This window comes from Geospiza fortis, unplaced genomic scaffold, assembly GCF_000277835.1.
Source record: "Geospiza fortis unplaced genomic scaffold, GeoFor_1.0 scaffold878, whole genome shotgun sequence".
NCBI classification, from domain to species: domain Eukaryota; kingdom Metazoa; phylum Chordata; class Aves; order Passeriformes; family Thraupidae; genus Geospiza; species Geospiza fortis.
In genome coordinates, this window is record NW_005054471.1 from 90,965 (window position 1) to 106,086 (window position 15,122).

Below are 15,122 nucleotides of genomic sequence, written 5' to 3' on the forward strand. Positions count from 1 at the left end.
AAAAATACAGCATCTAAGATATATTATAGCAGTTATCCCTTTGCTTTTCAGTCTATCCACAGAGGTGCAGCACTAAAAAGCACCTTATGTCCACACATCTCCATCATTTCCCACCAACCCATCCTCAAGAACAGTGCAAGAGGCCCCTGGATTCTTTTGGGGATTTTAATCACTTCTTTGGAGTCTAACATCTCACTGACAGGACAAGTTCCTCAGGTTTAGCCCCTGCTAGTCAGATCTGCATGTATTTTTCTGATCAGTATATTCACTTTATACCTGTCAATTAATTCTAGCCTTTAAAGCATGGCTTTCATCCTGTCTGGGATTTGAGGAGGCTGACATAGCAGCTGTGGGAACACTGGGTGAGTGGAGCTAATGAGTCTCCAGTGGATAGGTACTCAATGTTCTTTGCTTTCTGGGACTAGGAGCAGAACAGAGAGAGAACAGGGCAAGGCTCTGCCCCCTCAGGGAAGCTGTGGCACCTGCAATTTCCGCACTCCAGAGATGTGGTGTTTGCAGTAGCATCAGCTCCACCACAGGAACACACAGGGAGTGGAGGCCCTGGTCCTTACTCTTCCCATGTGGCATCTCCAAAGACACTAATTTATGTGTAGCCATATACTACAGAAAATCACCAGGGAGCCAAAAGGACCAAAATCCAGCTTCTGTGGAGAGAAGACATGCCGTGGTGTGAGTGAACATAACCACTCATTCCTGTGCCCTCAGCAGTCCTCACCTTCCTTCTTCTCCTCTGGCATCACGGTGTGGCAAAGGGAGAGCAGCCGGAAGAACCTGTGAGTGGGGACATCATTCAGCTTCACAGCTTCAACCAGGCTGTGGTCATAGAAGGCAAACTTTGGGTCGGCTAAAGGGTTGTAGGAGAAGTCAACCTTCTCTGTGTTCTGAAAAAAACATGGCTTGGTATTATTTGTTGAGCTCTCACAGGGCTGTACACCAGTTCCTGCCCAGCACCGCCCCTGTGTCCTCCTCACGTTCACAAAGGACCCCATCCTGCAGGGCTGGCTGCTCGTGGCAGAGATTGGTGGATTTTAGGAAGTGGGAGGTCAGGAAAGGTACTAGATGTGCCTTTCAGAGCAGCATTTAGGCCAAGAACCAATTAGCTAAACTGCCTCCCTGAGCAGCAGCGAATGCTCCAACAGGAGCCCTGCCAGTGGATATCTACAACAAAGTGCCTGCCTTCAACACATGCCTGCTTGGAAGCATCGTGCTCATGATGTCAAAAGCTGCCTGTGATAGTGGAATGCAGGAGCCCAGTTTAAAACAATTCAAAAGTCTGTCTTATTCACCATGTTCTCCCAAAGCCAGAAAAAAATTCTGATATGGAAAAAATAGGACAGACAGGTGAAGTAAAGGTTAAACTCCACAGGCACTACCCATTTTGTCAAAAAACAAGGAGCCCCAAGCAGAGTGGAACACACTGGAGAAATGTCCAGAAGCTTACCACATGATGTGTCATGGAGTAATGGACTGCCAAGCCTGCCTCGGACAATCCTGACTCCCACCCCATCCCTGATGAGCTCAGAGTTTCCAGGATGGGAATCATCCTTTTGACCTCTGCACACTGACATTTAGCACTCAGCCCAAGAGCACAGACCGACCCCTCCCACACTCGTCTGTGCAGCAAGGTCCAGGCACAGCAGCACTGTGGACGTGTGGGCAGCAGGACTCTGCTCCAGAGAGTGTCACCGGCAGCAGGGTGGGGTGGACAGCTGGCAGGAGTCCAGTGTGTGTCACCAAGCAAGGCTGACGGAGAGAGGGCAGGCTGCAGGCGCAGTGCTCAGCACAAACAGTCTGTTTCAGAGGGCAACTTAAGTTCTAAATGGATTGGAAATGAATCATTGGAATGAGGAGTGGGGTTTTCATCTTCATCTTGCTGTTTGTTATTTGGATTACTGCGTGCAGCTTTCAAACATTTTAGAAATGAAGATGTGTGCATTTGTGCCTGCAAGCAGAGGCTAAAGATAAATGTAAAAATGACACATTTTCACACTTTCTGAAGTCCAGACATCAGAGGAATTTAGCAGTGACCTCACTATTGGTGTGAACTGCACTCACTAATTCCTCACTAAGGTTTTAATTAACTGACGAGGTTAATAAAATTCACCAATGTCCAAGTCTCCAACAAACACCAATAGTCAGGTGCTCAAGAGAAGCTGTGCATGCACCAGGATGTCAGGTGAAGAAGAGGGGACAGAGAGCTGTTCCCAATCTGCAGGTTAAACCCAGGCTTACTGGAAAGGAACTTTGGGAATTCTCTGACATCCAGAGGAATACAGATCTCTGTTTTGAGCATCAAGAGCATCAACTCTTGCAGGGTCAAAAGCATAACCTGTGCAGGGTTCTGTCCACTGATACTTATCCAGGTCCACTGAAAGCACAGATCCTGATAGCACTTGAGCACTTACCTCATTTATTTCTATCCTTTGCCCAGACATATCATACACATCACCTGCAAGCAAGAAAGATTAAATTATAGCCACAAACTGCAGGTAAGTGCAGTCTCTGAGCCACAAAATTGAGTAAAGTGTTTCTAAGTTAGAATCTATTTTAAAAGTTTCAGTACATTGACATGGGCATTGATGACTGATGATGCATAACAATCAGTTTCTATGTTGACATGACAAAATCTGGAGACTGATAGATGCTTGAAACACAAAGCAGTTACCATAAAAGTGACTGGCTTTTGAGTAAAGAAGACTTGTCTTGAGCTGAACACAGAGAGAATAGGGTTTCTAGTGCTAGACAGGAAATTAAAGTGCTTCCAGGGGATGATTTCTCTTGTGCCTTCTCCTTCAAAATCCAGCTCCTGGATCCTCCTATTTGCAGCGGTCCCTGGACACCCACAAAGAAGGAATTTTCAAAGCCCATTTTTCCCACATCTAGGGAGCAAGGCTGCTCTGTTGATTCTCCCTGAACGGATGATCTGGTCACAGGAATTGAAGACAAGTCATCTCCAAGAAACATTATTAGAACTTCCGCCTGGAGAAAAGTTTTACTAGGAAGGTCTGGACTGTCCCAGGGCCAGCCAGTCCCAACACTTCATTGAAATAAGATCAAAATGCAATGAATTACAGGAATGCTTGACTCATGTTTGCACCAGCGACCTCAACTGTGACCAAAGTCAATTGTAGTGCTGGTGTGCCTTCATAAAGGCCCCAGGAGTGTAAAAGACACACAGTAAACACCTCTCCTGAGAATCCATGCATCAGCTGATTCCCTGGGAGCCGTAGCCAAGAGGCTTTTGTGCAACTCCTTCCCTTAAGCCTCCAGAGGGGAGCAGAACTAAATCATCCTTTCTGGCATTGCTTTCCAGAATGCCCCTGAGCAGCAGAGAAGTTCTGTGCTAGGAAGAAGCTAAACATTTAGAAAACTACAGGCAATAGATTGTTTGCCTTCTTTGCATGTAATTCCCATTCATTTCTTGAACCCTTACCCTGTACCTGTTGGTGGTGACATGCACTTCAGAAAAGTCAACTAAGGGCACTCAATAGGAGAGATTTCAAACTCCTCATTAGCAGTATTAATGTTAGATATCATAGTAACACTGTTTGACATAAGGTGGTCTCCAAATGTGCACGGATTCATAGAAAGAAATATCTTCTTTTATTAGGTCAGCTGATAGAACTGAGAAAAGATGCAAACTTTCTGGTACATTAGTGCATCAGCAGGTCTGACACAGGCAAAGAAAGCATCCATATACAAATAAGCAGTGACTAATTTCTCTGGAGCATCTAATGATGTTAATCAATTAGGCAGTTTATAAAGTGTTAGCACCTCTTGAGCAGAATGAAGAAAACTGCTTGGGGCCATAGCATGATCAAGCCTTTTAAATCAATAACTTCTAGGATCTAACAGAGCTAACAACTCATGTTTCCCATTTTTTCCAACTCCCTACAAACTATTCTTTCTTCTGGTGGCTGAAGAATGTCAGGTGTAAAGACAAAGATCAGGCCATTGACTACTCCAACTACCTGAAACGGATGAGGAAAATCACTACTCATGACACGAGAAATTGCTGAGACACAGGGTGAGAAACTGACAAAATTTGCAGATGAGCCCCATGAGGGATGGCTGATTTCATAAGTGACTAGGAGGGAGTTATGTGAGTTATATTATATATATATGCACACATATATTTATATGTGTATATATATGTGTGTGTATATATATATACACACATATATATACACATATATATATACATATATATACACATATATAACATGTGTGTGTGTGTATATATATATATATACACACACATGTTATATTTTGCAAGGTTAGCAATACCTGGCCAGCCATGCCAATAATACCATAAAAACCTGTGATTACCTAACTAGTGATATCAGGAAAAAAAACCAAACCAAAACAAATTTGAGTACAGATTATGTAAATCTGGGACAAATGAGGTGAAACTAATAGTGTTATGCCAGTAGCGGGGCAGAAAAAGGGAGATAAAAGAGTGAGAAAAAAGAGGAAACAATTATTAATACATGGCAAATGATGCAATCAGGCTGTCCAGACATCCCTGATGGATAGCCTTACACTTGATCACTGCAGCTCCTTACATGGCATTCTGCTCTGGATATCAGATTTATTCTCTGTGGATAAAGAGGCACACAGTGAGGAAAACCCAGAGAGTAAGACAAACATACCATAGGATTTGCCATTGATGGAGCACTTGTTGAAACACATGATGTTCTGGGTGAGAGTTCCTGTTTTGTCTGAGAAGATGTACTTGATCTGCCCCAGCTCTTCGTTGAGTGTGGTGGTTCGGGCCTGAGCTGGTGTGTCATTCAGAGGGTAATACATCTTACGGTCCCAGTCGATGTAGAAACTGTTACCCAAGCGTATAATCTCCACACTGATGAAACAGAAACAGAAGATGATGGAATATTCCTTAGCTTAAGGGACAAGCTCTTCATCTTCAGCACCACCATTATCAATTGCAGTCAGAAGACAACTTTGAAGGTAATGACAGGTTGAACTCATCTGTCCATAGGTGGCCTGTGGTAAGGGATGCTGAAGCAAGTCCCACTGAAATGATCTGCTAAGTTTACAGCAAACTCATTTCCTTTGTTTATAAGGCAGTACTTTATAAAAGTACTTGGAAAGTTTCAGCAGTTTTCAGACTGAGAAGCGAGGCAGGAGCAGTGGGTTTCAGTTAGTCATTTCAGGGGGTGGTTTCCAGCAGAGCTGTGGGCTGAGCTGAGCCCAGTGGCAAGGGATGAGCACAGCCATGTCTCCAACAACAGAGAGCTCCACACCAAGAGAGCCACTGTGCCACTCAGTACAACCAAAAGAGTGGCATCAGCTTGCAGATGACATGCGTTTTCATCTTGCTGGGTGACCTACTAGACAGGAATGGAACTCATTCCTCACGTTTACCAACACAAAAGAGAGTCTCAGTAGCAAAGCTGACTGAAGGTAGCCACAACAATAAATTGAACAGGGCTTTGCAGTCTCTACCCCAGCCCCAAGTTTTGAGAGCATCACAGACACATTGCGTACCTGTCACTCCTATTTGTCTCTCACCAATAACCAACACAGCTCTGCATTGTCTGGGAGGAGAGAACACTCTCAGCTGCTCATATAGCACCAAGTACTTGGAACTGGTTGCACTTACTCACCTGGCAATCCTCACACAGTCCTGAAGCCACCTCAAAGAACAGGACATTCATTCACTGTTAGCAAGATGCTGATGGTGGCAGGTTTCCAGCCCTGCTCCTATAGCATCCTACACACCTACACCTCCCCTTGAACTGCAAAATCATCCTCTCCTCTTCCAGGGCTCACTGCTGTCCCCACTCCAATCCTGACAAAACCTTCTGAAGGCAGCAGAACCAGGAAAAGCGTCACTGTGGTTGTGTAGGAGCATCCATGATGGGGCTGTGTTAGGTTTTAAGAAAAATGCTGCTCCCAGTTAAGGCAAAAGCTAAATCTCTCCTAAGATCAAAAGTGAGAGGAGCTTCTGGCACATACCTGACGTAGAGTGAAATAGGTACCACTGTGTTTAGAATGATCACGTATGACCAGAACATGAGGAAGCCAGAGTAGGAGGCAGAGTTGACACCCTCTGCCCAGGGCAGATAGACCTGGAAGTAGTAGCCCTTATCATGCTCCCAGATACCATTGCCAATGGCTAGGATGAGACACATCAGTGCTAAAAATGCAAAGATCTGGAAAAAAAAAAAAAAAAAGAAATCGAAAAACAAACTGAACAAATCAAAACCAAACAAAATGTATTGCATTTTAGAAACAAGGAATTTATTGTGCACAGGTTAATCAGAAGACGCTAATGGGATAGGGTTGGATAGCCTGAATCATAGGAAAATGTGCCTAGGGATGAAGAGGCAAAACCAGCAAAATTATGATACTTTTACCTCAAGGAAAAAGCTACACAGTGCAGAGTCTGGCAGCTTGAAATTAAAAGTCCTCAAACTGCTGGGGATTTAAATCCCAAGCAGACGTCTCAACTAGGGTGGTTACAGCAGCCTGCTGTACAGCAAATCTCATTAGAGGAGAATTGAGCTGAGGGTCTTCAAACATCTGGCTGCACACTTGGGAATACAAACTGCCTGAGGACTTTACTTGGCCATTTGCCAGATGTATCACAGTCTTTCTCACAATTTCTGAAAGACTACTAAGGATAATCCAGCAGCATACAGTCTGGAATTTAACACTGGATATTATTCTGATGGTTAGAGGAGAGTTAATTGCTTTCTCAAAGCTAATGGTTGCCTCAGTATTTGCCCTCACAATTTGATTACATTTCCTTTGAGCAAACAAAAAGCAACACCAACTAGTGATGCATATCCCTGGGCTTTAGAGAAGCCTGTTTCCTGAAGCCTAAAGTAACCAGGGCAACAGCAACTGGGAAGTGAATTTCAAATTGGGAAACCTTACTGAAAATTGAGGCTTGCTCAGGAACACTATTTAAGAGACACAAAAACATTATATAGATCATTAAGTATTTTTTGATTAAAAAAGACAAGACTGCAGCAATACATTTATTTGGAAAAGAAGACAGAACAGAAAGAAATAAATTTAACAGAAATTAATACAAACGGCAAGGAATTACAGAACTCTAAATCCAACAGTAATAAAGAATTGAGAAAAGAAAAAAATAAAGTCATAAACAGGTGTGTGAAAAGCAAATGTGTTAACAGACAGCCCTCCAAGAGTAAGGAGAAAGGAAGAAGAAGGATTTATCTGCCCTATGGTAGATGAAAAAGGAAGATTATGTCCACTGACACAGAGCACTGTGTGACTCTACCTGCTAATAAGCATTTTCAATGCAGCAAGTCCATTTAATTCAAAGATGGAAGCTTAGAGGATGTTTTTCAACTTTTAATGAAGTTAGTTTTTAACAATGCTTTAAAAACTGGGACGACCCACACTCTTGGAATCCTGCTAATATAATTACAATATTTGTAAGGTAGAAATGGTGATGGTGGGGGATATAAACTGCAGTTAACTTATCATCCTTCCTGAACAAATGATGAGAAAATAATTCTTTTGGCATGGTCTTTTCCAAACATTTGACATAAAACAACCAATATAATAATAAAAAAGTGAAGATATGGAGTCAACAGGCTGCACAAGAGAGCAATAAAAATCATCTTTTGCAAGGATAATCATTATAGAGGAAATATCACTAAGTTGGACCATTATGTAAAGGCCACACAGCAACAATCACATTAAAACAGTAATCAACCTTTTTAAAAAACAGTAATTGAGGGACAAACATAGAAACATTTATGGTAAAGCTAATATTTGTACTGCTGAGGTAATCTGTGGGAGGAAGAAAGATACTTCTGTGGAGCAATATGAATCACTTGGTGAAAAGTTCATGCCTGATCAACTCAAGTTTTAATATCAAAAAGCCACAAAAGGGAACTGCAGTGAGAAAAGGTGGCAGACTGAGTTTCAGGGGACACATTTATTTCACACATGAGCGGTAGCTTTTCTATTTAATTGTGCGAAGCCAAATAAATTGCTCAGCTTGTGAAATTGAGACAATATTGCTTGCTGGTAAGGAATGTGGTGCAGTGTTTTTAAACCTCTGTGAACCAGAAATTAAAACATACTTCAATCTGTGCTATTGTAATTATAAGGACTTAAGGGTATTTGGGAGGCATGACCCACCTCACTGCCCCAGAGGTTAAAAATTATCCATTTGCAGAATATCGCTGTCCCTGTAGGAATTTCAATGTGTGATTCAGCAATAGAAATAAATGTGGGGCAAGACAGGAGCTGAACTTTCCCAAGGTGTCCCTGCCCATGGCTGGGGTGCTGGAACAAGATGATCTTTAAGGTCCCTTCCAACTACTCTGATTCTATACCACAGCAGCTCTTGCCTACAGCTGCATTTGATTTATGCACATTTTGTTTTCTGTGCACTGGGCATGCCAATGCTCTCGCAACCCCACTCCTGTGCAACACTTGTGCTTGCACAAGGCTCACTAGCATTCTCTTTGATCTGAAACAAAGGGAAAGGACCAAGCCATTAAAAGCAGCCCTCGAGATTAATTTCTGTGCGCAGAAACAACTGTGTGCAGGGTGCTGCAATTGCAGCCACAGCCCTGAAGACAACAATGTGAAAAATCATTGCTTGTGCAAGCTCATGGAGCTTTCCAGCATGAGCATCATCCCTCCCTGGTTCCTGCCCATGCACTGACTGCTGAAGATCCTCTTGGTAAGGGTTTTGTAAAGAGGAAGTGACTTTTGACTTCAAGACAAACATTGACTGTTGGACTGAGAATTAAAACAGTTTCAGTTTCTTGGTTGGTACTTTGAGTTCTGCTCTGGGGTTTGAAGCAGTCAGTTGTTTAAGAGAAGAATGTGAGAGCTCTCTTTCTCTGAAAATTTGCTCCCCCTAGCCTGCTAAAAAGCAGCTTTTGGAGAAAAAAGCATTTCTGGAGCTGGCAAGTGCATCCCCAGTGGAGGAACATTAACTTCTGTCTCAGATCGATGAGAAACACCTCCAAATGCGACAAAACAGTTATGACTGCCATCTGGGAAGGTTTGCTTCTGATTAACCCTTGTTGGGGCAGACCAGGGCAACATTTAACAGGCACTCCCTTGGCGAACCTGCTTAAACACTGCTTTGTGCCTGGAAGTTTTATGGGCAAACAAACAAAAATAACTTTGTCAGTGTTAATGTGGAGTAAGCTTCACTACATTTAAATTACCTATTTATAGTCAGTCGTGGCTGCTTTGTATTCTCCAACTCAAGAGCACAATATACTGCCTGTTTTTATGACCACAGTCTGTAACCTTCGACCACCCAGTGAGCTGGAAAAACCCAGTGCCACATCCCCTTAGGTGTGCAAAGAGTCTGGTGTTTAATGCATGACAGAACTTTACTTAGACACCAAAATTTTAGGTTCCTTAAAAATGTGTAAAGGAGACAAACACACCTTTGGCTCCTCCAGCACCCAAGAACTCAGGCAGAGGCTGATGCAATCGGCTGCAACTTGCTCAGTTTTTTTAAAACAGAGCCAGGAGGTAAATTCATCTCATTTGTTTTTATAAAGAGAGGCCAAACAGATTGAAAGTCCTGGGTGGGACCTTTGGCTTGTGAAAGGAGATTTAGCAAATCCTAATAGAACATTAAATTCTAGATTCCCAGTTCAGTTTTCCTCTGCTCTGTTTCTGTGCCCCGTGGATCCTTCCACAGTCCATTCTCCTCTCTAGACAGAACATAGCATAACACCTACCAAAATGTGAAATTCTTCAAATGCTTGAAAAATTTTGAGTCCAAGAGGCCCAAACTTACTTTGGTTTTCCTCTCCACTCAAGGGGAGAAAGGGAAGAAAAACACTGAGGGAGACAAGCTGATGATAAGTAAGTTTGATAAACCAAGACTTTCCTGTGGTAGAGATTGGTGCAAGATTATTAAAATTAAGGGCATGCCCTTACTGCACACAGAGCAAGGCCTCAAGAAGAACTGAAATTAACCCTGGAGTGGCTGTCTGTGCTGTGTCATTGCTGGGCATCCCTGGGCTCACCTAAAGGACTTTTGGGATCCAAAGGAAAAAAAAAACCAGGAATGCAGGGGCTGAGATGAAATGTGGAGGTTGGTGGGCGGTGCCACCCTGGAGATGTTTGTGCTCTAAGCTCCTGTGCTGAGGAGGCATGAAGTCAGAGAGGGCAGGGAGAGCTCAGGACAGCCTTGCTGTAATGCACAGATTTCTGTTGGATGCCTCCCCAGGGCTTGTTCTAGTGCCTGGGAATGGATCCTGTCCCAGCTGGCTGCTAGGGTGATCTGGAGAGCAAGGGTAGTAGGGAAGAAGCAGGAAAAATGAGCACTGACCACCAGACAGTCTCCCAGTCTCATAAACTGAAGGTGGTGCAGCATGCATGGGAAAGCATGGCAAATTTGCACTCAGGGGGAAATAAAATCTGAAGTGAAAGCCCTTTTCTTCAAGCAACATTGATTAAAGTAGTGTCAGAGTGTATGTCTTCCTTCCCTGAGTGGCTTTGAGCTCAAGCAGTAAAATCTTGAGAAAGTCTGTGAAAGAATCACTATTTCTGCCTGGAAGTAATTGCCATTTGTTAAAACAACTGATGAGTTTAACCCTCAAATTCAATCTGTTTTTCAATCTTAGAATAGTGCCTGCTATGTAAGATTAGTGTTCTCAAATTTCCCAGCTGCTTAAAACACCAGCTTCTGAGCATTAATGAGACCATGTCTAATAATTTACCCTAACGTGTTAAGTCAGGGGCTGGCATCATGTAAATTAGCAAACTCAATTACCAAGTCCTATGCAGATATCACCAGAGATGCCAAGAAATCGGGAGGAAGAGAGAGAACTGCTAATGTTTATTTAAATAGAAAATGACAAAATTACTAGAAGGAAAAAAGGGCTTTGTAGGCTTCAAAATATTTCTCACACAAAAATGCAGAGGAGAAAAGGGAGAGCAGAGTAAATGACAAGTTCAGAAGGAAAGTCCTTAATTCTGTCAATGTAATGGCCTTGCTTTGAAAGATGGCCTGGCAGAGGCACCGCAGAACTCAGGCTGCTAATAAATTGTGATGTACTTTTTCTTTTTATCATTAGTCACTTCTGATATTTCCCCATTTGTGCGGACAGAGAGGTGGAGCATCTGGAAATGATGAACACATCTGAAGAAAGGAAGACACATTAATCAGACTTACCACCAGCACAAGGACATTCATGAGCCGATCAATGCTTGTTCGCTTAAAAGTTGTTTTTCCGCTGTTCTGCATCAACTTTGTGTCTGGCCCTGGAGATGAAGCACACTTGATAATTTTAGTAATATAGCTTAGCTGTTCTAAAGCTGATTCCCTCTGAGGCCCCACTGTGCTTTTCAGCATAAATAACCATCACAGCTCTCATGAAGTCAGGTACACACAGTTTAAGAATGCTAGTGGGAAACTTGGGCAGAAACAGTTTAAGTCATTTGTCATTTGAGATTATATGGAGAGAGTCACATAAAACCTCTAAATCTGGACTTTGACTAAACTCTTTTAACATTCAACCCTTCCTTTCAGGTTTAATCACTTTTCCTAGCATATTTGGTATTGCTATGTTATTGGTGACATATTATGCATTATTTCACATGTCTAGAGTATAGAAACAATAGAAGGACTAGGCTCATGAAAAGCATATATCTAATCAATAATATTATCGATGACCCTGATATTCCAATGTGGATGAAAATCACATAAAAATGATACACAGCGTTTATTTCAATACACTTGAGGGAATTCTTAACCAAATTTAATTGTTACATTCTTTCTTAGTCATCGATCAAAACTCCCCTCATGTACTTTGTTGAGTGGATTTCTGAAACAAGAAAGTTTTTTCTTCTTGTACCTGGTAGAAACATAAACACTTGCTTCCTTTGTGCATGCTGGGTGTGATGTATCCCCACCCTAGTGCTGCTGGGCTCTGCAATCAGCATGTCAGTTTTTTACCTACCAGCATAAATAACAAGCCCAAAGCACCACTCTGTGTTCCTGATAGTACAGCCCCGCAGCAACATCTTCTCATTGTCCAGGGCATATTTCTCTCCCCGAAGAGTAAGAGTTCCTGTGAATTTATCCAGTTTGTTGTTTGGTGCCTCACATCTGATTTCTCCTGTAAAAAGAACGGAAAAGCAAAAATGGAAATCTTGGTCCAGAAAGGTGTCATCAAAACTGCATTCCCAGCTGCTCCTCAGAGAGACAATATTTCACACTCTAGTTACAGCTGACTCCTAACCCTGTAGTTCCCATTCTGTATTTACTGATATTCTGGGATGTTGCTTCTTCCCCATATTCATCTCATAATTGAAAGGACCACAGTGAACCTGCATTTATCCAATTCTTTGAACACAGCAATTTTTTATTGGTAGAGCACAAAACAAAGTTTCCACAGCTTCTATATGGGTGAGAAGAAATGTTGAACCAGCAACATACTTTTAATCCATTCACAGCAAGTTCATAGTGATAGGATGTCACTGGATAACTTTAGCTAAAAGTGCTGACATCATCTTTTTTTCCTATTTCATTTTCCCTCAAACTGCAGGAGCCCAAGCAAATAGAATCATAGCCTAAAGGCTGCAGAAGAGTAATTAACTGAGGTGTCTTTGTTCACTGATTTTTAATTTCATATGTTTTATAACTCAAGTCCCAGGAGCGCATTAAAAGATACCACTACCTTCTTTGGCCACTGAGCAGACACTGTAAGTGATTGGAGTGTCTATTTCCACGCTTTATATTTATTTCTTGTAATAAAATGTATTCAGATACCTCAGTATAAAAATGACTATTTAAATCAATTGCTGCACCTGACATTTAAAGATTCAAAGCAGAGCCCTGTGGATGTATTGAGAACTGGAAAATACAAATATGCCTTACTGAAAGGCAATCTAAGAGTTCAGTCTGTTCACTTAATCAGCAGTTATTTTCATCACAGGCTATAAATACCTGCTAAAATACTAGCATTTGCAGAGAGTACAGTTCTTCTAGCTGCTCTCAGATTTACACACCAGGCTCAAGAGACTGGAAACAAAATCCAGAGGAGTCCAGAAGAAAAGTAGAGCTTTAAGTGTCATGACCGTCTTCACCACTACAGATTTAAAATCAAACATTATGCAAATGATCAAAAAACAGCTCTAATCTAGGGCAGACTAACCACCAGACATGCAAGATTGAATAATTAGGAAATTCAGTGACACATGTGGCATGAGAATTCATACTAAGAACTGTGTTACTCTTCTATTTTATCATCTGGTTAGTCCAACAAGGACCAGACCTGTGCCCCGTCATTTCTGAAAGTCTCTAGTAACCAGGCCCATCTCACTGCCACCCTCACAAACACCTTGAAAAGCACAAATGAAACAGGGTCTTTGCACTGGAACCTCAAACAGCACAATGCAAAGCAAACCCAGGGCATGGTCTCCCACCAGGAGCACCATGCCTGCTGTGGGACAGTGCCCCTATGAGCACCTCAAGTGTCCACATCTGGTTTCCCATAAGCAGGTGGCCTGGGCTTCTGGCATCCTGATTTTGAGATCAGAAGGGATTCATCCAAATGAGACTGACCACAAAAGAGTGAGAAGCTCTAAAGGTCCCCCCAGGGCAGGTGCACTGAGCCCAGTAGCTCTGCAAGGCACCACAGCCAGGCACCGTGCCTCTTGTCTCCCTCACCCAGTAACAGCAATAAGAAATCTGAAATGCATTTCAGCTGAAAGAGTTAAATACTGCCAAGTCAACTGTGATAAGTAGAGGGTAACTGAAAAGTACTGTTGCCTTTCTGGTCTCCCATTTCCCCAAATCAAACAAAGAAATTCAGTGTTTTGCAAGCATCCTCCTTATCTGAACCATCAAGCAAACATCATAACTCACATTAAGCATTCCACTGAGTGCCTGTATTAGCTGCACAACCCTGTCCTCTCTTCCTGTCTTAAAAAGTAATTAGATAAAGAGTTGCATAAATATTTAAATATTTCTACCGACGTTTTCTAAGGGAAATGCAAGGCTGGGTCTGATTCCAGGCTCTCTTCCCAGTACACTGTCAAATATAAATCATCCTGGGAAACATTTTATTCATTTCAAGTATTGTGAAGAGGTCACTTTTATTTACAACATAAGTAAAATAGAGATTTAGAGAATAAATAAATATCCAATAAGAAAATCCTGAACTTTCCAAAATATTTAAAATGTTTTTCTAATTAAGCACTTCCAAGAACATCGTGCCCTTAGATAACCATCACGCTAAGCATGCTTGAAAGATTATCTCAGATTAAGATTCTGCTTACAAATTGATAGACACTTCAGCCTGCTCAGGAAAATAATTAAGGCATGCCACTCCAATTATTAACATTAGGCATCTAACTGTACACGTAAAAACATATTTCTCAAGACCTAAAACACCCAGAACCTCAGCCATCATTTCAAAGAAACCCTGATGTACTGAGATGACACTTGGCAAAACTCACACATGCTATTGCATAAAACCTCAACAAAGGCAAAAGGAACTCTACCAGAGACAGCCTCAGCTATGCTCTCTGCCACATCCCCACCACTTGTCCTGGAATCATGTACTTATTTCAAAAACTTTTTTTCCTAAAATTATTTTCCCTCTGCATCTAAAAGTATTTCCTGAGAGCCTGCAATCCTTAAGGCATTCCAAGGACAGCAGCACTTATTCCACCCCTTTCCATAATAACTCCTCCTATAATCTTGACCTCATATCTAAGCCAGCAGAGCACTGCAGAACGTGACTAACACCACTTGGTCTGTTCCCTCATCTTCTCTCCACAGACAGATGATGTGTGAGCATGGAGTATTCTGGGTTTGACAGGTCTAGCTCCTTTCTCTGTATGTGCTGCTAAGTATTCTCTGGTATGCAGTGACAGGACACATGGGAGTGGTTGAAGTTGCACCAGAAGAGGTTCAGCCTGGGCCTTTTAGGAAACATTTCTTTACTGAGAGGGTGACCACTCACTGGAACAGGCTTCCTAGAGAGGTCATTGATGCCCCCAGCCTGTCAGGTTTAAGAGGCACTTTGACAGTGACCTTAAAAACATACTTTAATTTTTGGTCAGCCCTGAAGTGGTCAGGCAGTTGGACTAGATGATCATTGTAG

General features: G+C 42.2%; 1 protein-coding gene across 1 annotated transcript in view; it reads right to left on the reverse strand.

Moving 5' to 3' along the window:
• Window positions 1-15,122, reverse strand: part of LOC102034304 (phospholipid-transporting ATPase ID-like) — a 74,011-nt gene that overhangs the window by 22,271 nt on the left and 36,618 nt on the right. Inside the window, 6 exon segments of the mRNA XM_014309949.2 lie at window positions 737-902; window positions 2,427-2,470; window positions 4,674-4,882; window positions 6,001-6,197; window positions 11,183-11,271; window positions 11,970-12,128. Coding sequence (XP_014165424.1) covers window positions 737-902; window positions 2,427-2,470; window positions 4,674-4,882; window positions 6,001-6,197; window positions 11,183-11,271; window positions 11,970-12,128 — 864 coding nt within the window.